The 22,285-nt window shown below is 43.1% G+C and overlaps 1 protein-coding gene across 4 annotated transcripts in view; it reads right to left on the minus strand.

The window, feature by feature from the left end:
• Positions 1–22,285, minus strand: part of GTDC1 (glycosyltransferase like domain containing 1) — a 284,555-nt gene that overhangs the window by 81,715 nt on the left and 180,555 nt on the right. Inside the window, exons 11-12 of one of the 4 annotated variants that reach the window (XR_008840915.1) lie at positions 9,400–9,527; positions 6,781–7,516 (exon numbers count right to left, since the gene is read on the minus strand). The exons of 1 other annotated variant lie outside the window; for it this stretch is intronic. Coding sequence is in view for 1 of the 3 variants with exons in the window: in XM_056495912.1 (XP_056351887.1) it covers positions 9,486–9,527 (42 nt within the window). In the remaining 2 variants the exon portion in view is untranslated. Of the gene's footprint in view, positions 1–6,780; positions 7,517–8,108; positions 9,528–22,285 lie in introns of those variants that run through there. 2 more of the 4 variants (XR_008840914.1, XM_056495912.1) reach the window with 2 other exon arrangements.

The following is a 22,285-nucleotide window of genomic DNA, read 5'->3' on the forward strand; positions in this document are numbered from 1 at the left end:
TTTCCTGAAAAACAGAAGGAAACAAAATTGCTTTTTCAAGCTGGAAGATCATACCTTAAAAAAAAAAAAAAAAAAAATCCATATCTGCACAGCAAGAGGCAGTAGACAAAGGTTTAATCCCTTCTGTGGAGCTCTAACTTTTCCTAAGGAATTGCACAACCCTTCACACTACAGCAGTGAGCACAGCAGAAAACTGAAGCTCTGTACTAGTGCTACCTTCCTTCCAAACTGTGACCTGCCAGTAATTTTCCTTCCCTAAAATTTCCCTCCTGTCATGACAGATAAAGTGGCAGGGTCTACCATCCCTAATCGCTGGCCCCAGCTCCTGCTGAATTCCAATACCATGCACAGTTTAGTTATGGACTTTAGGCTGCAATTCATAGCCAAACCATGGAGGAGATTTAATTCAATAGTGGCTGGGGTCACAGGAAGAGGGTGCCAAGAGTAGCAGACCCTGTAGTAAGATATCCTGAGAAAGACAGTCACTGGAGGCAGAGAATGTACTGGATGGCTTTGTGGGAGCTTACAGGAACCACAGGAGGACAATAATCAGAGCCCTCCAGGAAAGTTAATGCTTTAGAGAGGAAAACAGTGAGGGCTGGCAGCCTGGAGGGATGGTTTGAGATGGGTGTTCTGAGATTTCAACCTCCCCACCTGAAAACAAACAAACAAGAAAATGGCTGGAATTGGCTCATGCTGGAGAAAAGGAGGTAAATTGCATTAAATGACACCAAAACCCCTTGCCCCAAGTTTATTAGCCCTTACTAGAAGTTAATAAAAAGAAACAACTTCATAAAAGGTTGCATGGTATTTCTATGATATTTTTGTGCTGGGAGATGCTAAACAAACCAAGTCCAATTGATACAGGTGACTCTTTGGAAGAGCAGAAAACTGTGTTTGTGGAAAATCCAGGATGAAAACATAATCCAGTGAAGTGCCCTTCAACACTTTTTCACAGTGATTTGCCTGACATTGCAGGGATAGCGAGGAGGGCCTGGCTTCTGGGCTGAAGGGTGTTTCTGCACAAAAGCAGATCATTGGGGTGGTTCAGGAACGACAGTGCCATTGCTTGCAGGTACTTGCAGCGTGTGCTCATTGCTTTGCACGGGAAGGTTTTCAGTGGAGCTTTTTAAGCATTTACTGCAATGTCGGAAGTCATTTATTTTATACCACGACACAGACCCTGCATTAAAACTATCACTGCCAGGAGTCCCTGCGAATGTAACTATTTTTATGGACCAAATGTTGTGGGTCAATGTTTTAACACAGGCTTGTTGTACAGTATATTGCTCAGTAAAGTGTCCCTCCACTGCAGGCGTTTAATAGTCTGTCTGTTGTGGAGCCCATTACCACAACTCTGCACTCTTTCTCTGGTTTATTAAAGCCCAGAGAGTCAGAGATGCCCGTGGGTGGCACAGGGCTCAGAGACTCTTCTAAAGTGACCTGCAAAATCCTCCAGGTTTAAGGTAAAGGGTCCCAGCCCATGATCTTCCCAATTCAATTGCACAGAACCCCCTCTCAGGGCAAAACAGAAATAACTTCCACTCCACTATTGATTGATTTTTTTTAAATTTTTTTTTTTTCACCTAACATAACGCTGGGGCCACTGTCCTAGATTTCCCTGGCAAGCAGTCAAAAAAAAAAAAAAAAAGGTTTTCCCCCGTGCCTGTTGAAGACTCCCAGCCCAGCGTTGGGATGATGCTTCAGGAAGGGTCCTGTCCCCATCCCCATCCCGGCGGTCATTTTTGGCGAGCTGCCAGAGGAGGGTGCTCTGTTGTTAGATGAAGACCCTCCAAATTGCAGAGGCAGACAGAAGAACAGGAATCCTCTCTACCTTACATCTCCCTTCAGCAAAGAGACACTCTGGTGCCTGCCTTTTTTTATCCTTTCCTCCCCCTCCTTTTTTTGTCTCATTCTGTCACTCTCTGGTTCTTTTACAATAGCAACAACAATGATCTTGTCTAAATGATTTCACAGGCTATTATTCAGGCACTCAACTTTTAACATTTCAATTTTGTCATTTTGTTGCTACACAAAAGGTGCACTTCTCCAGTATAATGTTCTGAGAATTATGTCAATGAGCAGTAATGGCTTTTAACATTAACTTGATCATTAACAACTACATTATCTGTGGCATAATCAGCACCTCACTCTATTGTGTCATATTACTGTACAGATTTTGGAAATGAAGGCCCAGTCTAAGCAAAAGTTCCCTGCATTAAGCTGTGATTTTTCTTGTAACTGAAATGCTTTTAAAACACTTAATAATTTTTTGTGAATACTTTAAAATTGGGTTTATGTCAGCTTGTTTTACCTCTGGAAATGGGGGGTAATTTTTTAAAATTTAAGAGCATCCAGGTTGAGATTTGAAGTAGGCCAACTAGGAAAGTTTATCTAAACCAGCACAAGCAGAAGACCAAGTCTAGAAAGAGTATCTGCTTTGAAAGCTGCTCATATCCAAAGCCTGCTCCATTTTTGTATCAGTTTTACTCAATCTGTTCCATAGATTTACCAACAGAAGCTCTGCAGATGTTAATGCTTTTATATTGCTGGACAGAGAGTTGCCAATTTTAATTTGCCCTTGCCAAGGAGTTGAAAGTAACTCGAGAGTTTCTAGTTCATTTTCCGTATTTTCTAAATAAAATTGCTCTATGATTCACCTCCACACATCCTTCTAGTTTGTAACAAATCCCACAGCCCACAGTCTTTTATTCATAAATTCATGTTTTTGGAATCAGCCTTTCCTGGGAGAGAAGGATCAGCATCCCCAAGTCCTCTTACCTAAGGACCAGTGGTTTAACTGTTGGGAAAGCCTTTATCACTCCAGATGGAATAAATCTATTGATTTTAATTGAGCTATGCTGATTTGCTCCAAACAAGCACCTGCCCAACTCCCTGCCCTTCTCCAGAATCTCCCATTAGGATCTCAGACACGATGGTTGTGACCTCTCACAAATCAGGATGTGGCGTGGCAACCCCCACACCTGACCCTTATATCCCTGCTCCTTCAGACAGGAAAACAGCAAAGCCAAAACCAGGGAAGAAACCATAAAGGGTCACAGGCAAGGCAGGGGCCAATCCAGAATCCAAAGTTTGCTCTCCTGGCTCTCACACGAGCACTTTATCCACGGGACTGTGTCTGTCCATGTGTTAAAGGTGAAGTGCCACAAACTCATGGTCATTATGAGCTCTGCTGCTCAAACCTCATCAGCCTTTGTGGCCCTACTGGTCAGTGCTGCACCACCCAGTGGTTACACCAATGATCTGGTGTTTGGGGATCTTGCCATGCTATCCAGGTTCACCAAAAGCAAATAAAATAGGAGAAAGGTCCTAAAACTTGATGGAAGCCTCTAAAGCCCCATGGAACCTGCATGGAGTCACACACTAAGGGATACTTTTTTAGGATGAGCACATGTTCCCACATGGAAAAGGGCATCCTGAAAAGAGAACAATAATGCTGAAGGCACCCAGAGTGGGCAGAGAGTGGCTCAGTGCCACCATGAAGCAAAAAAAGCCCAAAGCAGCTCCACTCTGCTGTGATGGCAGAGGACATCAGGTCACAGCCACTCCCAGAGATGGGGGAACCTGCAGGTTTGGAGAGGATGGGTGGTTTGTGGCTGCAGAGTACCAGTCTAATGCAGCCAGGAGCTGAATAGCAATGAAAATAATAATTTAGCTCTATGTGTAAATAATTTCACTCTAGTAACAGTTACAATCGTAACAATAATGAAAACAATCACAGAGACTCAGAGAAGCATTAGAAAGATGCCACATTTAATTTACAGAGTTAGTTAAGCTAAGTCTTACATGAAAGAAATATTTTTAATATAGTAATTAGATATTTGTTGGGAAATTCTTGCCTTATTCTTCAACCCATTTTGCACTGTGGTTATTTTTAGATGTTACTGTGGTTCCTAGTGTTCCTAACACCTCTGGCTGTGGGCTCAGTGCTACAGAACCAGCAGCAATGCCACTGCTCACCAGTGGGAGAGAGGGATATGGACACAGTGCTGCATCCCCAGGGAGCAACAGGGAATTCAGGACTTGGGCAGGAAAAGTCTTCTCTAGAAACTGAAACCTCTGGGCATCTAGTGAGTGTGATCCAAGCAGAGCTTGTGTTTTAGGACAATTTAAAGGAAAAACTGAAACAAGATAGAATCTTTCTGGGCACTTTACAAACAAGCATAAGTAGGCATGAAGTCAGTTTTAAAGAAGACAAGAGGCACGTGGGTGCCTGGACACTTTTCAGATTTTCACATTTGTGCCACTGGGCTGTGGTTTCACATCTCCACTCAGGAGAAGGCTCAGGTAGATTAACATCAAAGGCCACACTTGAGAACACATGCCTGAGGTATTTCACCCTTAAAAGTGCATTCACTCCAGAAATAAAAGCTTTGTTTTGCACACTCACAATGCCACATCTTTGTTGATAATTTTTTTGTTTCAGTAATTCCATTATCACAAATCACAGGACTGTCAAATACCCCAGGACTAGAAAATCACAACCTGACAAGCAGAAGATGCCCATTTGGAGCTTTTAAATAACATTCATTCATTTTTCAAATCATACAACACAACTATTTACAACTTATCCACAGCAAAACCCAATACAAAGACGGTAAAATCCCCACCCTACCTTATTCACTGCTTCAACTAATTTTAGTCCGGGACTATCTCAAGGAATCAGAAGGAAAACCTAAGAGATTTCACACAAGCTGTTTATGTTTAAGGACAGAAGTTTAAGCTTGAATGCAACATAATTATGATGTCATTGAACACAGCAAAATCTGCAGGGACACACTGTGTTTTCATCACAGCACTACTACTGCAGGCCCATTTGAAACACTACAGCATCTTCAGACTATAATTATAACTGTTGTTGTTTCTGTAGATTCAAAGATAATAGAACTTGTTCAGAACATTTACACAATGCCAATGTGCTGCATGCAAAATACAGACTCAGTGTCACAGGCAAAATACTCCCACCAAGATAGCTGCAGACCATCAGGTTATTATTTAATATCATTGTGAGCAGGAAATAAAAATGCAACACTGGAGATACAACACCCAAATCCTTCCACTTAATCAGATAAACCAAGTTAGACTTGCCTGGTCAGCTGAAGGACAGATTCAACTCTTGAGAAACAGCCAATTCCAAGGCAACCATGGCTTGCACAGTCTCATCAGCATTCCCCAATGGAGAGAAATCACGAAAGATGAAAAAAAATTCCAATAGCAAAGACAACTGGCTACAGAGGGGGAAGAAAATGAAACAATTTACCAGTGCCCATGCTCCCCATCCTCCTCCCAGCCCATCTGAGGTGTTAGTGGCGTGGTGCTCCTCACCCCACCACAGGGAGCTCACAGCTGTGCCTCCCCCCAGGTGTTGCAGATGGGGTTTCCAGGAGGTCCTTCCAGTCAGGAATCACCTACAGCTGTTGTTCAGAAAAGGAGAGAGTGGATCTCACACAGTTAATGGATAAGTTCGCTCATCTTCACCACCTTGCTGTTCAGCTTCACCCAGAGGTGCAAAGAGAGGCAGATGTGGCATTTGGCAAGCTGTCAAGGCACATCTTTCTTTCTAAAAATAAGGTGCACTTCCCTGGCTGCTCTCAGCCCAGTCCTTCTGTCTGTAACAGCTCTGCTGTCAGCACTGAGAATGCCCTCTTCAAACATGGGCAAGGAGGAGCTGGGTGATATAGGGGGAAAACACCATTTTCTCCAAGAGCTACCCAAAATGGAGAGCTCTCACTCTTTTGTTGAGAGCTGCCCTCAATCCTTGCAGACAATTCCTCATGGAGGTGGTCGTTCTCCAGACACCAGGCAGGCCAAATTCACCTCCCTGGACTTACCAGCCATGGGTGCAGCCACCCTGACACACAGAGGGTCTCATGCTGCACCGTAATGACACAGGGTCCAGATGCCAGCACCCTGACATCAATCACAGGCACAACACATAAACTTTCAGTTTCACCAGCAGTGTCATTTTTATTGTTTCATCCATCACACTGCACTCCTCACTCCGCAGGCAGTCTCTCCCTCTAAGTATTTCTTGGAGTTGTGGAGCCCGAGGACAGAATTGAAGCTTTGGAAGTATCATAAAGGTTATTCCCATTGACACCCACCACAATCTTATTGTCTCTCTAGCTAAATAGTAAGGGTCACTTGGAAAGTTAATGGTGATGCTGCTACCAAGAGTCTTGTGATGCCTGCACTTCCTGTGAGAAAAACAATCAAAGTGAATCTGAAATCAAAGTAGACAAAGCTAAAGTTGTGCTTATGAATGTCCCGCCCAGTCACGGCAGCGTTGTCTCCTTTGATTTCAAATTCACTTTGAAACTCTCCAAACAGGAGGCTCAGCTCAACCTTGGAAGCAGAAGATGCAAAGTGGGAACGCCACCCGTTTACTTCTCACGTGGCTGCTGCTAACAGGTGGAGGATACTTCACAAAAACCATAATAAGCCCCTAATGCCAATTCCAAAAAGGAATTATCTTCCCACATTATCCTTTGGTGCTTGTGCTTGCCGGCATGGCGTACAGGGCTTTTTATTATTCCAGAAACCACCGAGCACAAACAAAGCAGCTCGTTCCAGCTGAACTGGGACTTTCTGCAAGAGATTTTGGAAAGTAGTTTCCTTTTTGGAGCTGAGATGGGATTTTTCTGGCTTAAGCAAAGTGGGAAATTGTCCACAGTCCTTAACTTCCACTCCTAGCATATCTTCACTCAGTAATTTGCAAGCAAAACAGTCCAGAAAATGCTTGGTCAGAGCAACAAGTTTTTATAGCCACTTTATTTGAAAGAGCAGAATATTTTTGGTAATGTAGTTGGAATGACAGGTCCCTAATTTTTCAATGTAACATTTGCTGCTTTTGCACACATTTATACCTTTGGATCCAGAGATGAATTTGAGTAGGAATTGCACCATGAGTGGTTTGAATCCACAGTCAGGAGGCATGAACAACCTTCTCTCTCCAGAGTATGGGGGACCCAATAGAGCCACTGCAACAATAAGAGGACATTTTTCATGGGGAATGAAGCTCCCAGAGCAAGCCAATCCTGCCTTCACAGTGCTACTTCTTTCCTGATGACACTTAGCTGGGATCTGGGAAGGGCAAAGCTGGCAGACTGGAAGATTGCCTAATGTGCTGTGACTGACATGTAATCGAATATTCAACCACTGGTCCTCATGTCGGTGGCAAAGTGAATATGACACCCTTCAGCTTAGTTGTGATCACGCCTCGTTCCTCTGCAAACAGTTTCGTAAAGGTGCAGCCTGGCTCCTCGACGGGTGGATGTGTGAGATGGGAGAGCAGTCAGGAGGTCACCTGCTGCTGGGAACGTGCCGAGGACCAGCCAGGGACTGACCTTTAAATGCCAAGCGCGTCCCCGCCGCGCCCGCGCCGAGGTGGGACCGCCACACGCTTCCCTGTCACAGCCACCCCCGTGCTCAGTGACCTGCGCCAGCCACCTGTTCCACATCAGAGGGGTCTTTATCTCTCAGAACCTTTTTGGGTCTGTGAGTGCCAAGGAAAAAAAAAAAAAAAAAAAAAAGACAGGCACGCACACATTAAAATAAAAGAGCAACATTTGGGGGAGAGAAACCCCAAGGGAAGGAACTCAGATGTTCGGGTCAGGCCTTAGAAAAGGTATCAATTCTTGTTTCCACTTAGCACAGCCTGCTGCCTGCCCGGGCTCTTTGTCTCTGCCCTCTTCCCAGTGCAGAAAGCATTTCCCTTTTAAATGACATCTGAGCGCTGACATGCTGGAGGCACCCATCCTGCATCATCTCTGGCAGATGGTGCAGCTGGCCACGATTTTCGGGATTGCTTAAATAAAACCACAGTGCCATATCAAGAAATGTAGAGAAAACGCTCAACAGTGCTTAAGATGTTTAAACATCACAAACTGTCTAAGACTTCAGCTCGCTGTACTGCGCATTTTTGGTGATGCAACTGTTCTTATTGATGGCAACAGTGAAATCTCCATCATGACTCACTTCATTTTCTTTCTGGGAGGCAGAGGCAAATCCTATGATGTTCCTGCTCTGACCCAATATTAGATTCTTTCACCTTGCTATGTTAGGAAAAAGTTTGGACAGGTGTAACAATACAAGTCAAGTGCTTCAGGTTTTTGGAGAAGGGAGCACCAGACCTGGGATGTCTGATGCCATCAGACAAGAAGCTGACCCACTCTCACAGTTCACAAAGCAGAATCACCTCTGCATAGTTTTCACAGACATCCAGGCAGTTTTAGTGCAAGCAGCAATGCTCGAGCCAACATAAATGCTGTTTTTCCTTTTCCCCATGGTTTTGCTTGCCTTCAGCTAATTAGCCTGATGGCCATTTCCCTGCCCCCTGGAGATACCACGTTTAGTGGTATATGTATTTTGGGAAAAAAACCTTTTAAGTGAAAATTGTCATTGTTGTATCCAGGAGTCATGTAGTTCTTTTTAGCTCTACAATAAGTCTTCAGCTTTTCTGCTAGTGATTAAAAAGGTGGGATACTGGAAAATAGCAATGTTGGGAAATTTTTAGTCATAACTAAATGAAATCTGGTGTTGTGAAAGTGAAAAAAGGAATTTAATTCCAACTTATCATGGCTCCTTTGAAAGTTTAAGCCCTTATAGATCCCAAAATACATGAGATAACCTTGCAGCATTTGTGAAGTTACCACAAGAGAGCCATTACCTGTAGGGGTCAAAGGAGACTTCTCCCATCTGCACTGCAGTAAAGCTGCTGAATCCAATGATATCTGGGAATCTGCCTAAAATTTTCTGCCTTCCCCAACAAGAGAGGCACTTGGGATGCCACTAGCATTCCTGAAACAAATGAAGGGGCCTTGGTTTCTTTCTCCAAACCCTGCTCAGTGTTATCTTGCCTCAGGAAAGAGTGCCTGTCACGGCAAAGCAGAGCAGCTTGCAAAGATATTCAGAAAGCTCAACATGAAGCCAATCTCTGAGAAGCTGAGATGAATTCCTGTGTAGTTGCAGGCAGGTATTTATTTACTGTGCATATTGACTGGCAAACCCCGAGACATTTCAGAGCACCTGGGGGCATCATCCTCACGCTGCCTTCCCTCAGAGTCCCCAAACTCGTTGGGGAAGCAGCAGGGAAAGGGCAGGGAGAGCTCCTCTGACATCTCTCCACGAGGGCAGAGCCGTGGGCACGGGCAGCTGGCCGCCCACCACGGGACCAGCCCACGGCTCTGCGCACGCAGGCACCTCCAGACACAGATGTTGGCTTTTATTGCTCAGCTCTCCTGTATCACTGGGCCACCTGTACAGCACACTCAACATACAGCAGCTATTCTGTCGCTGTTTGTGCTGAAATAATCTTGGCAGGAAGCGGCAGTTAAACCCTGGCATAATTTTTTATGCCGTGTGTAACGCAAAAATCACCTCTTTGGACAAGTAACATTCCCTCATTGCCTTCTTGGTGGAATATAATATTTCTTGTCCCATCAGAAACTGGCCAGAATTGGTATTTAATATCTGAATGTCTCAGTTCCAGGCCCAGATTGCAATTCCTGAAAAAAAAGGAAGAGAATTTTTACAAACTCTGGATTTTAGATGTGGGATACTGTTGGCCCCTTCTCAAATGCCAAGATGGTGAAAGGCAGCCCCATCACAGAGTTAGGTTTGAATGGAGGCCTCAGATTCAAACACAGATCCAGGATTTGGATGTGGTTTTTGGATTTAATCCCATTCCCAGCCATATTCATTTGATGTAGCAGAACAGGCTATCACACTGGTTGAAAAAACACTTGGAGAATCTACTGCCTTTTTTTCCAAGTGAATTTCAAATTTTCTTAGCACAAACTTAGAGAGGTGGCATGACTGAATATTACAAGAACATCATTTGCTGCTGCTGCTGTTGAAGACAGTAGTTTTTTTCCCTCTGTTTGCTTTAAAAATTAAGTTGCTAATGATAATGTTCCTCTCATAGATGATCTTGTACTTTTTAATGGTACCCATAGTTTTCCTCCACATAAATGACTAAATCCTCACAGAAATCTCTGTCTTGATTAGCACTCCTGCTAGTAAAATTTCACATACTAAATCAGTACCAGCTGTAGCAAGAAAGAATGAAAAAGGCAAGTGTAAATGTTCCATATGCCCTACCAAATTGGCATCTGTGTCAGTAACCCTGTGTTTTTTTAAACAATTGTATACATACATTCTCAGAAGTGTTTTGCTCACAGGATTCTGCAAGCAAAATTTCCTCTGTTGGTACATCACTGAAATGTCACATCTAAAAAAACCCCAGCAAGGAGTTTTGCTGCTTCTCCTCCCTAGACCCAACCCCGGGCGCGCAATTCAACGAGTCACCTCGAGTTTGCCGCGCCTTTGTTTTGACGCCTGCCCCCCATAACCTGACCCTGGGACACTCCTGCAGAGCTGCTGCACATTTAGCACTCAATTATTAGCAGCACCACAGAAAGCCAGAGCTGCTACAACGCTGTCATTATTTCCAAGCTGAACTCAGAACTGAGGACTCGAGTTCCAGCTTGGCTGCTGGGGAATGCTGCTCCCACGAGCCAACAGCTCGACTTTCGTGTGACTCATGAGGGGTGATGATGCAGGAGGGAGCTCGTCCCAGGGACAGCCCTGACCCAGAACGGGCAGTGACTCAGCTTCATCCTGCGAAATCACAGTTTGGGTGCAGGGTAGGTGATAGCTGCAGTCTCATGGACCAGCCTGACAGTAGTAAACTGGCTGAGCACCACCTGCTCCATCGCCCTGCTGTGCAGAAGAAAGTCTGGAATGCAATACAATAAATATGAACACAATACAACCTAAAAGTAACCAACAATATCCTCAGCAAAATAAATCTTTCAAGTCAACTTCTGCCTATCCTGCCACTGGAATTCAATCAGCGTGGCAGAATGGACTTCCAAAGTTAAACAAACTCTGGCTGGTGCTCCAAATGGGTAGCAAATGCTGCAGCCTCCCGTGGAAAGGCAATCCAAAGTCAGACTGCCTGCTGGTGAAAGCCAACCTCTCTTCACTGGACTTGGGTGGGGCTGTGCTGATCAACACCAGCTGACTGCCTGATCCACTGCAAACCCCAAAGCCAGCCGTCGGCCTTCCCTGATGTGGGATGATACAAAGCAAACAGGAAAAGTTAAGAAGTAGTTAAGGGGATTAATAGGACGTTTCTGAGAATAACAAAATATTTTTTGCATTTCCAAAAGTCAGGAAGATGCTCCTTCCTCCCACTCTTGGCCATGACAAAGTGGTGACACTTGTTCTGATTTTTTCCAGTGCAATGTGGAGTGTATATTTGCACATCATGTCATGCCTGTCCATGGTAATCAGAAGCCATTATTTCCAAAAGCTCAAAATTCCCTCCTGGACTCTGGTATGCCAAGTTTTACTTCACAGTGATTTCTTTTCTTCTTTTTTTTTTTTTTATTTTATTTTTTTTTTCTTTTCATGGTTGATTTATAATTGCTGCAAACAGAAGTTTATAATGGAAATGCTGACAAAACCATAACTACGGTGTCACATTAGCACTACCATTGCTGCCTCTTTGTCAGACTTTCCTTTAACCTGATGAGCCAAGACTTGGCTCAAGTAGCAACAAAAGTCCAGAATGCACAGAACATAGGATACAGAGTGGAAAAGTGGAGACAAAACTCCTGGAAAAAAAATCCTTGCCTTGGTGAAATCAAAGGGATTTTATCCTTGGTGCCTAGTCTCACTTCTACAAGACACTTGCTGCACAATTTGGACAAATTTATCCTCTGCAAAATGGACAGGAAAATATGTTCTGCACTGACCTTACAAGTGTTGTAGCATGATTAGCAAATCATGCTATTAAAGGAAGCAGGGGAAAGCTGAGGATAAATATAAAAAGTAGCTACATACTTACAAAAAAAATAAAAAGGCAAATAATATTCTAGGAATCCTCTGTGCATGGAAGGTGGTGGGTCTTTTACTGCTCTGCATGTATTTACACAGAGACATCAATATAACATTTCCCTGCAACACCCTCATTATTTGGGTCTTCTCTCATGTTTGTGATTTTCAATTTTATTCCTGGCTTAGGTCTCATTCCTGACATTTTTATGTAGGTTTTGTATGCAATAATATACATACATTAGATGGTGTTGAAACCATCAACCCGAATTACTATTTTTAGCACAGTGCAGAGGATGGGACAGAGACATAAGTGACAATTAAAGGGAATATATTCAGAGCTGTCATCAGCAAATATTTTTTTCTCTTGCCAGGAATCCTGAGTGCGTAGAAGGGCCTCCTAGGCAAAGTTTTTAAGGCAGAACATTCAGGTCATTTAAAAAAACCCCAAACAAACCCACAAGTAAGTGACATCACCAGGAGGCTGGGCTGCTCTAAGGTTCCCAGTCGCCGACTTTGCGAGAAAACTCTTATTTGCTCCCTCAAACTGCTGATCTGCCTCTTTGCTTCTGTACTACCCATGCACAGTGCCTGCAGATGTATATAATTTACAGAGCTTTCCTCATCAAGGGGATTAGGCAGCCCTCTTTCAATATGTATAAGAAGTACAAACACACACTTACCCACTATGTTTTACGCCTGCCTGCAACAAACAGCTGAACAGATTGTGATGAAATTCAGACATTGACAATCTGACAAAAAACTTCTTTTTTCCCTTAAAATCTGGCTTCCAGAAGTTTTGCAAATCTAAATATTTTATTTGAATACCGCAAGGGGCCCAATCTTATGGAAAGCCTACGAAGCAAACATGGAGATACGTGTAGTTAAGGAGGGGGGAAAAAAATAGCACAGACATATACACAAAACACATCTATTGGGTGCAACTTGCCAATTTTCACAATGACTCGGGTGCATTTTCTCTGCCTGGCTCCTGAGACTGTAACTAGACTTCTCTAATAAGCACTTTTTGCCCACCAGTGTGTCAACGGTGCTTTAACAGTAGTTTCAGTGTCAAATTGCCCTTTCCTCAGCAGGGATTGTTAAGCCTTTCTGTATTATACTTCCAAGACTCTCACGAGCTGGAGTTGGGAGATATAATATTTTCTTTGAAGTTTGCATTTCACAACACACTGGGATGCAAACAAGCTCCAGTTTCTTAGTAGTCAAACAATTCTGGCACACAGGGACTAGGACTAAATATTGTACCAAATTTTCTAATTATGTCTTTGTGATATTTACTACACGATGTTAGGTGAAAGCAGATCCTAATCAATATAAAACCCCTTGTCTAAACAGGACATCTGGGCTTTGAAATATTCTGTTTGTTGTCTAGAAATTACCCCGTAGCAAGCCACTGTAACAATATAATATCTTAGTCATGGAAAACTTTGGAGTATTTCTGATAAACTTATCATAAACAGATGAGTGCTTTCTCTCTTTCAGTATTAAGGTGATGCAAAAAGTGAAGATAAAAGTCAGCTGTATGCATAAAATCATAGAGACTTTTGCCAACAAAATGCTGTGTTTACAAGTTTAAAAGATCCAAAGTCTGAAAAGGCAAAAAATTAGGATTCTTAAAGTAACACTAACTCAGCCACATGGCACATCCTGGCAAGCACATTTAGCAAAATAAACATTAGCATATTCATATACACATTTCTAGAGCAACGTATTTTTAATGTGGCCAAACTAATTCAACAATGGGAATCTCAACTTTTCTCATTTTAAGGCCAGATTCTCAGCTGGCAGAGACATATTATTTCAACAAACCGACATCACCGACAGCAGCGAGGCAGCAGAGCCGCCTCCCTCCGAGCAGGCAAGTGCCAGAGTCTGAGGCACTTACAATGACAAGTCTCTCTTTCTGACTTCATTATCAATATTCACACAACAAGACAGACAGATGTGACTAAGAATCAGCTCCTCGTACAGAATCCTGAGCCTTCCACCACAAAGAGCATTCACGAGAGTCGCTTTTGTATTTTGTCAAGTAAGTGAGTCAGGAGGAATCCAGCCCCCCTGGCAGAAGGATTTCACAGCACAAGGCAGGGGCAGTTGTAACTCTTTGGCCCTGAATTTTGGATGATGCTGATTTTTCACTGGTTCTCTCGGCTTTATCTGACAATTCCTTGATTTGTTCCTCCGACAGCAACAAACTGCTGGAGGGGAGCATCTCCAGCTCCTCACAGACATGCCAGAGCAGGATCCATCCCCACACCCAAGCCTTCCCACAGAGAAAGTTCTCCGTGCCGAGCGCATTCTCTGTGGATGTGAGGCAGATCCAGGCTCCCAGAGCAGCTGCCTTTGCAAAGCTGGCTTATCCCACCACCCCCGAATTGCCCTTGGTGGAGAGGATCTCCGGATGGCGCTGGGCCAACTGCACCAGCCCTTCTGCCATCCCAACCTCCCAGCACATCCATCACTCCAGGGCTGCACAGCCTGGGATAAGGGGATCTAAAAATGACACAAAGCCCCCTTTGCCCCACCTTAATATGCTAAATCCAGCTTGGCTGGGGCTGAGGATCAAGGCCCTTAGACACTCTTAACTTAATGCTCCAGGTAGGAATAGAGCTCCCCCCCATCAGCCCCTGTTTATTTTTATTTTTCAAGTGCTCGAGGTCCTGGTCAGGACTACAGCCCCGTTGAGTGACACGCTCTACACATATGGAAAAACCTCAAAAATTCTCAGTTTAAAGAAAGGTTACATGAAGAGAAGGGCAGGAAGTGGCAATTACATGCAAGTTGTTTGTATATACTATGTGCACATAGTTTGCTGTTTGATTTTTTTTTTTTTGCCAAGGATCTTGAACCTCACCCAGCTGGACCTGGAGGCATCTGGAGTGACTTGGTTAATTGCTAACAGCCTTGATAGAGATACACAGGGAATTAATCCTCAGATCACCTCTTTTCCCCTTTGCAAGTCACCCAAAAAAAAGCCCAAAAAAACCAACAAAACCAGAGAAAAGCTTAGCCGTCCGTACTATTTGCAACAGTAAATTTTGCCATTTCAGAGTTAGATATGGAAGGGAAAAAAAATAAAACTGGAAAGCACTTCACACCTTTGAGCTCTGTAGCCTGTTAACAAACTGGAGAGATATTGGCAAAGAGGTTCAAAAGTTAGTAGGGGCGACAGACAGAAGAACAGACAGTGCAATTGCTTCATTTCCATAAGTGCTCATGCCAAAAAAATCAGATCTGATTAATAATTAAAAAACAAACAAACAAAAAAACCCATTATTTTGAGAATCAAGAAAAAGTCTGACTGAGAAGTTCAGAAAGGCATATAAAAACAAAAGGTTATAGGGCAAATCCTGACTCTGAGGGTTTTTTAAGCCCTTGCACATGAGCTGGATGGCTCCCACCCCACAGGGACACCCACCCTCCCCTGGGACCCTCAGCCAGGAGCACCCAGGGTGGGAATGGCCAATTTCCCAGAACACCCCCAAGCTCTGAAGATCTAAAGATCTCCTGAATAATCCTATTCAGGGAGAAGAATTATAACCATGAAGGGCAAAAACGGAGGGAAATGGGATCCTTCCTCAGGCCCCTGGCAGACATGGGGAGGACAATGGGGAAATAAGAGCTAGCACAAAAGTTTCCTCGAGTACATCCTCAGCCTTGTGGTTTCAGATGAGAATTTCCAGAGACAGGAACTAAAAGAATATTATGATTTTCTTTGGGGGATTAATCACTTAGCCGCTTGTTACCTTTTGTTAGAGGCATGACACCCCATAACCTTGCTGCACAAGGCACCAGATGTCCCTTAAAATGTCAGTTTTGGACGAAAAATGTTTGTTTTCCCATTTGAGTCCACAAGTTATTTTCTTTCTGCTGAAACCCCATGAATTTTAAGGCAAGCAAACACCAAAATGTGCTACAAATGATTCAGATGGGTGCTGAGTTCTCTGGGTGAAAATAAATAAATAAATAAAGGCAGTCCTTCCTCCTGCTTGCATTTGCTGGGGATGTGTATCCCCTTACAAATTAAAAAAAGTATTAAGAACATGTTATGAAAAATAACAAAGAATAGCAGAGAAATAAAAAAGTGAGTGGCACTTCAGATGGAGTTTAGCAAATTAAGTCATTGACCTGAAGAGGAGATTAATACCAAACAAGGTGCCCCTTCTTCTGAAGTAATGAATATTCTTCAAACAGCAAGGGAGCACTGACTGCTGTTTGATGCTGATGACATTGAAAATTTAGGAGAACAGAAATTCCATCATTTTTCATTTGTATGCAAATGTGCCTGTTCCAGAAATTAACCCCTGAACCCCATGTCAGTTTTCATCTGGAGGAATTCTCTTCGCTGGCATCACACAGCGCAGCCTTGCTGCTATCCTGGGGTCACTGGGGCTTCCCCACACACAACAACACAAAACCCTAAAACAAAACTACCAAAAAAAAAGAAAAAAAAAAAAGAAAAATAAAAGCCCCAAAAAAACAAAAAAGGGGAAGAAAGTAGGGTGGGGAGAAATTGGCCAAATCATGCCAGGCTTTGTTTCCCCCCATTAATGGGGTATAAAGGAGCAATAGAAGCCAAAGCCTGTTGTAAAATGCACATCTCTAATGCCTGGCTCTGGGTCCTGGCATCATTGTCATGCAAAAGGCAGCTCTACCTCTTTAGGCAGAGCAGCACCCACTAATCACTTCCACTGGTGTTAAGGTGAACCTTGGGCCAATATACAACCCGTATTACTCTTCCTTTCAGCTCGGGCTTCCACTGTTAAAAAGTTCCTTTGTCACTTAGCACCTTAGACAAATGTGACTATCTGCATCTGAAGGGGAAAGAGATGATGGAGGTTTTTTAATTGATGTGGATTTAATTATGCTAATTTAGACAGCTGTAAAGCCTTTTCAGTAGAGCTGCATAATGGGACCAGCAAATACAGGTGTCCTTCACTGCAGGCGCTTAATGTTTAACCTCAGTCGTTTTGTAAGGAAGGGAAAATGCAAAGTAATGGTTAACCAGCAGAAAGCTCTGTTTCTTGAGGACCTAAAGAGGACTCTTCACTTTGATTCTCCCTACAATCCCATTGAGGGCTGAAGAAATCCACACACGCTGAGCAGAGCACAAATACTTTTCATTGCAGTGATGAAGATGAGGCTGAGGCAGAAACAAGAGGGTTCCGGTCTGACACAGACTTCAGCATCCTGCACATCCTGTCCTTTGCTTAATTTAGGCCATCTTTGAATAAATGCTTAATTTAAGACAGCCCTTTCTTGTCCTCTTTTTTAATCTTTTGTATCTGACCACCTACAGCAGCAGCAATGATTAAAAGCAGTACTAAGGTATTTTGTTCGGGTGTTTTTTTGGTGTCTTATCCAGATCCCCCTGAGGCTGCTATGCCTCTACTTTTCCCAATATTTCTTATCCCACACCCTAAATCCTTTCTCTAGGCTGGGGCTAACACCTCCAGGAACCATTTGGAGATTGATTTCCCAGGTTTGGCTGGGCGTTTGGCCAGTCTGGCTCCCTAGGGTGGTCATGGACCATGGAACATCAGTGCTGCTCCCAGGGAAGTGTGTAAATACCTGGCCAAAGGCGAGAGAGGGACCACTGAGATTTTTTAATATAGAATAAATCCTAGCCCAGATGTGCTGTGGGTGTTAGAAGCAGATGATCTCTAAGGTCCCTTCCAACCCAAACCATTCTATGATTTTATGATTCTGTGATTCTCTGACTGCCAGAAGCAGCCTCAGTGACCAGATACTGTGTGTCTCCTTGAAGGTCTCCTGTTCAGTAGCACTGTCTTATTTGTATGACCACTACTTTTTCTTTTTTTTTTTTTTTTTTTAATAGAAATTGTTATTTATTAAGCACTTATTAGAGTAGGAAAGAAACCTTTGGAATACAAGTTCTGGTAGACTTCACTGAAGCAATTTCAGGTGTTGCTGGTTGATTCACAAGTCACTCATTGCTGGCACGACAAGCACAGTTTGCTCAGGAAGGTGGACTTTGGGCTGTGCTTCCCTCTCAGAACATTTCTTTTTCAAAGAAGTGCTGCCAGACTGGTGAATATGCTGGAGATATGTACTACACCATCAGATGGAGTTCATTTGGGTAAGGCAGGAGAGAGAAGATTAAATCCAGGTATACAAAACTATCCACTGCTACATCTTCTTTAGGTCTCCTGAGGCAAAAAGAGATAACAGAAGTGCTCTCCCACCACATGATGCAGAGCATAGTCCCACTGGGAGCTGCTCTGCCTATCTGTGACTGCCTCCATCATAGTGGCACCTGGGCACTGCACTATCTCTAATCATCCCTAAAGTGCAGTAGAAATGGGTTTTTATCCCATTTTACACTGTGCTTATTTGATTTGCCAAAGGTCATTAAAAGAAAAGATAGTTTGATGCCCCATTGAAACCCTGTCTTTCCCCACCTTTTCCCTGTCTGCATTTCACCTTCTTAGCTCCAGGCACTGGCTATGGCAATCCTCTCCATTTTGGCAAGAATTCCTGTTCTGGGAAATGCTAATGACGGGCACCGAGGGGTTAGCAAAATCCTGTAGTTCAACCAAATCTCCCAGCTTCCAAGTCTGCAAATTCTGCTGCCTAGATACAGATAATTCTCCCCAAACACAAAGTCCCCTCAGCTCCTCCTCAGGAGCCCCAAGTGCTCCATAGCTATTATACTCACATGCATACATTATATAAGCATTAGCTTGGTGAGCTCGATGGTGACCACATCAGTCATCCTTGACCTCCTCCTGTGGTCCACAGCTGGATTCAGCACCTGTGGGCTCACACTAGGCTCTCATGGCAGCTGAAGGGCCAAACACCAGTTAATCTGGGAGATATCCTCCCAACAACCATACCTGGGTTCCTGGCCCTCTTCCCCCAAAACTCTGCAGTTGTTTTGGCAGCTGGGACACCAACAACGTGCTTGGGTTTAGGATGGGTTTTCCTCTTGGTGCCATTTTCCTTCACTCACCCTAGGATATGGTGAATGGTCCCTATCACATTTTCAAATAACCTGATATCCGCACAAAAGGGTTTGGGGGAGGTTTTATTTCAAGTGTTGTCCATTCTTATGTTTGCCCAATGCACAAATGTAAGAATTGGTCCTAGAGCCAACCAAATCCTGGTGCTTAGCCCAGCAGTAGATCAAATTTCTTCTGCATATCCAGGATGAAAATGCACAGGCTCTTTACCAGGGATAGCCAACATACAACATACCAATGGGAGCACTCTGTTCTGTATTTTAACAGATTTTAGGAATTTGTGGGAATTCTCTTTAACACTGAGGAGGAAAAGATCTGAAGAAATGCTCTAGCAAAAAAATATACAAATGGGTGCTTTGATAACTATAAAGTTGCTTTCTTGGATCGAGAGCCCACATTGGGAACCAAATAAAATATTTAAAGGCAAAAATCTTGCAAAGTTTCCTCCCGCGAAAGGGAAAATATGGTCTATGCTATACCAGACCTTCCTTTTGCAAAATCTGTTTAGGAGTTGCCATGAAACAAGCAGGATTCAACAAAGAGCTTGACAATTTCTGTTAAAGTTGCATTTATATATATTTCTAGGAATGGTTGGTTTGATTTTTCTTTAAAGCCAAGAGTCAGGTTGCATTTCAGACCACATATAAATATAATTTTGTTCTCACATAATGCCTTTGTATCTGGTGTAATTCCATTTACTGCAGCGGTGTTACCTTTCAGTTACCCTAATGGGAACAAGAGCAGAATTACAGTGATAAAAAAAGCTGCTTACAGAAAGAAATACAGAAAGAAAGAACACAGGAATAAATATTTCCTCTGGCTTATTTAATATATTTGTTTGTCCAAATTGTAGCAAAGATATTTATTACAACGAACATTGTTTGATCAGCCATGAGTAAACACTGATATGTCTTAAACTCCAACATACAGTTTTTACAATTCATCAAACAACACCTAAGATAGTTTAGCTGGTCAACTAAAAAGAACAACAAAAGGTTTCAGGTCATATAATTATACCCTTCTGTTTCCCAACTTTCTTAGAAATCTCTGCCTAAAAATAATCCCAGCATCCGGATGCCTTGCAGAACTGGCTTATTTTAAAACGTATAAAAACCCTTATTGCAGCCTTAGCCATTTTAAGGTCTGGATGCTGACATGGAGTAGCAGTGCTTAGCACCACTATATACCGCTTTCCATCTCCAAAGCACTTTACAAACATTAGCTAATTAATCCTCACAACACCCCTGTGAGGTATGTAGGTAAGTATTGTCATCCAATTAGGTAAGTATTAAGCACTGTTATCCCACCAGATAAGTATTAAGGTCTCCCATTTTACTGGGGATCCTGAGGACAACAGGTTAAGTTGCTTACCAAAGGTCACAGGGGGAGCTGGTAGAATAAAACTTGGGATGCTTTGGTTTCTTGGGGGCTATTCAGGCATCTGGGCAGCATCCGGTGCTGCTCCCTCCACAAAGGCATCCCTGGCCATCCACATGGAAATTAGGGTTTTCTATACCCCTCCAAGACACAGAGTGATGGGTACAGCACGGTGGAAAAGATGTGCTTGAGGAACACAGCTTCCCCCTTTTTGGGGTGGGCAAGGATGACTGCCCAGCAAAGTTGTCAGGAAGTTTTTAAGAATAAAGGTCTTGGATTAGGGCATTTTCATGTGGGCACATATGGATACACATTCAAAAGTATCATCAGGCCTTGCCAGTCAGAAGTTCTTCCTTCCCTTCTCAATTTGTCTTTGCCACTATTTTATAAAGATGGACTTAAAGCCTCACATCCATGCCACAAAGATATAAACCTTTCCATTGTAGTTTGCATCTTCTGAACATAAAAAAAAAAGTCCAATTTGAAACTCCCAGCTTAGAGGCTTCAGGTTTGTAAGGGAGGTTTGAATCCCCAAATACAGTTGGTGGGACAAATCCCTTTTCAGAGGATCTAGAGAGCAGGACCAGCCCAGCACGCTTTGGGTTTAATCAAGTCTCAACAGATGTCAAGCTGGTGAAATAACATCATCTGTCCCCCAGAGACAATGCCAGTGTTCACATCTGCTTCCAATTTCACTTCACTGCTGGAGAAAAAGTGAAAGCTCCTACTGTAACTCCACTTGGAGCTGCAGCTGAAAGTTAAAAGAGTCCTGAACAAAAGTCTAAATTGGACTTGGTGATCCTGGAGGTCTTTTCCAGCCTAAATGATTCTGTGATTCTCTCACTGGCTTGGAGTCCGATGGGTTTTGTGAAGGCATTGAAATTTCGAGCAGTGTGAGAAGGCCCCAAAACAGGAAAACCCACCCTGAGTGAGCCTGCAGAAGGTGCAGTCCTAGGCAGGGCACATTTCAGGGTCTGCCCAAGGACCCATCACTGATGATGGACAGTCAGGACTGTTCTCTGCTCAGCAACTTGGCCCTTGACTAGTGGTAATGTCATTCTTCTTCTGGATACAGAAGAATCCTCTTCTTCTGGAAGACCAGCACAGAGATGTTTCAGCTCAAGCTGGAGCTGAGGCAAATCCCAAGTGTTAAAACAGAAACAGCAATAAAAAAAGACCTTGACTAGATTTCAACTGTGCTGATTTATGTTTTCAAGTGGAAGGAGGTTTTAGCCGAAGTAAACTACACAGTTTTTAGATCATTCAAAATTCATGGCAGTTTGATCCCACAGGACGTCAAACAAACACAAATGATTTGCCAGGAATCCCTACAAATTGAAATAACCAAACCACACGTGGTTCCAGCAAAAGCCTTGAACCAGTTCTAAGGCAGGGAAAAATCAGGATTAAAATGGAGAATTTTTTATTTTGTTCACCTACACAAAAACGTCTCCAATGCAATGCACATCCAGATTAACTGCACACAAAGAAGGAGCACTCAAAACTCCTCCAACCCACAAACCAGTAGGAAATAGACAAATGAAAATAAGAGTCATGAAAACAGAAGGTACATTTAGATTCTCTTGCAGTCTGTGGAGTGTTTTTATTTTAGCATAGGGCTGAAATAGAAAAGGAATTAATCTGAGCAAGCTGACAAAAAATGCAGGTAACAGACATATCATGTGTGGTACAGTCATGAGAAAGAAAACAGACAACCAAAACTGTGACAAGAATGTGCTTAGTTATTATATTCTTTCAGGCTTGGTCTGCCAGCATTTTTTCCTTTTTTCTTTTTTTTTTTTCCCTGTGTACTGGTCATCAGTGTCTGCCAAAAGACTTTTCATGGATTTCTGCAATTCCATTTCCCTCCAAATGGAGGAAATGATGTTTCTCCACAACCACAAGACCCAGCTGTAGGTTTTACACCACAATTTGTAGCTGTAAACTAAAACAGTGACATGCCACCCCCCTGCCTAAACAACCAAGACCAAGCCAGTAGCAAAATTTCAGTGTGGGTTATGCAAAATGAAAGGATTTAAAAA

This window comes from Oenanthe melanoleuca, chromosome 7 (assembly GCF_029582105.1).
Source record: "Oenanthe melanoleuca isolate GR-GAL-2019-014 chromosome 7, OMel1.0, whole genome shotgun sequence".
Classification (NCBI taxonomy): domain Eukaryota; kingdom Metazoa; phylum Chordata; class Aves; order Passeriformes; family Muscicapidae; genus Oenanthe; species Oenanthe melanoleuca.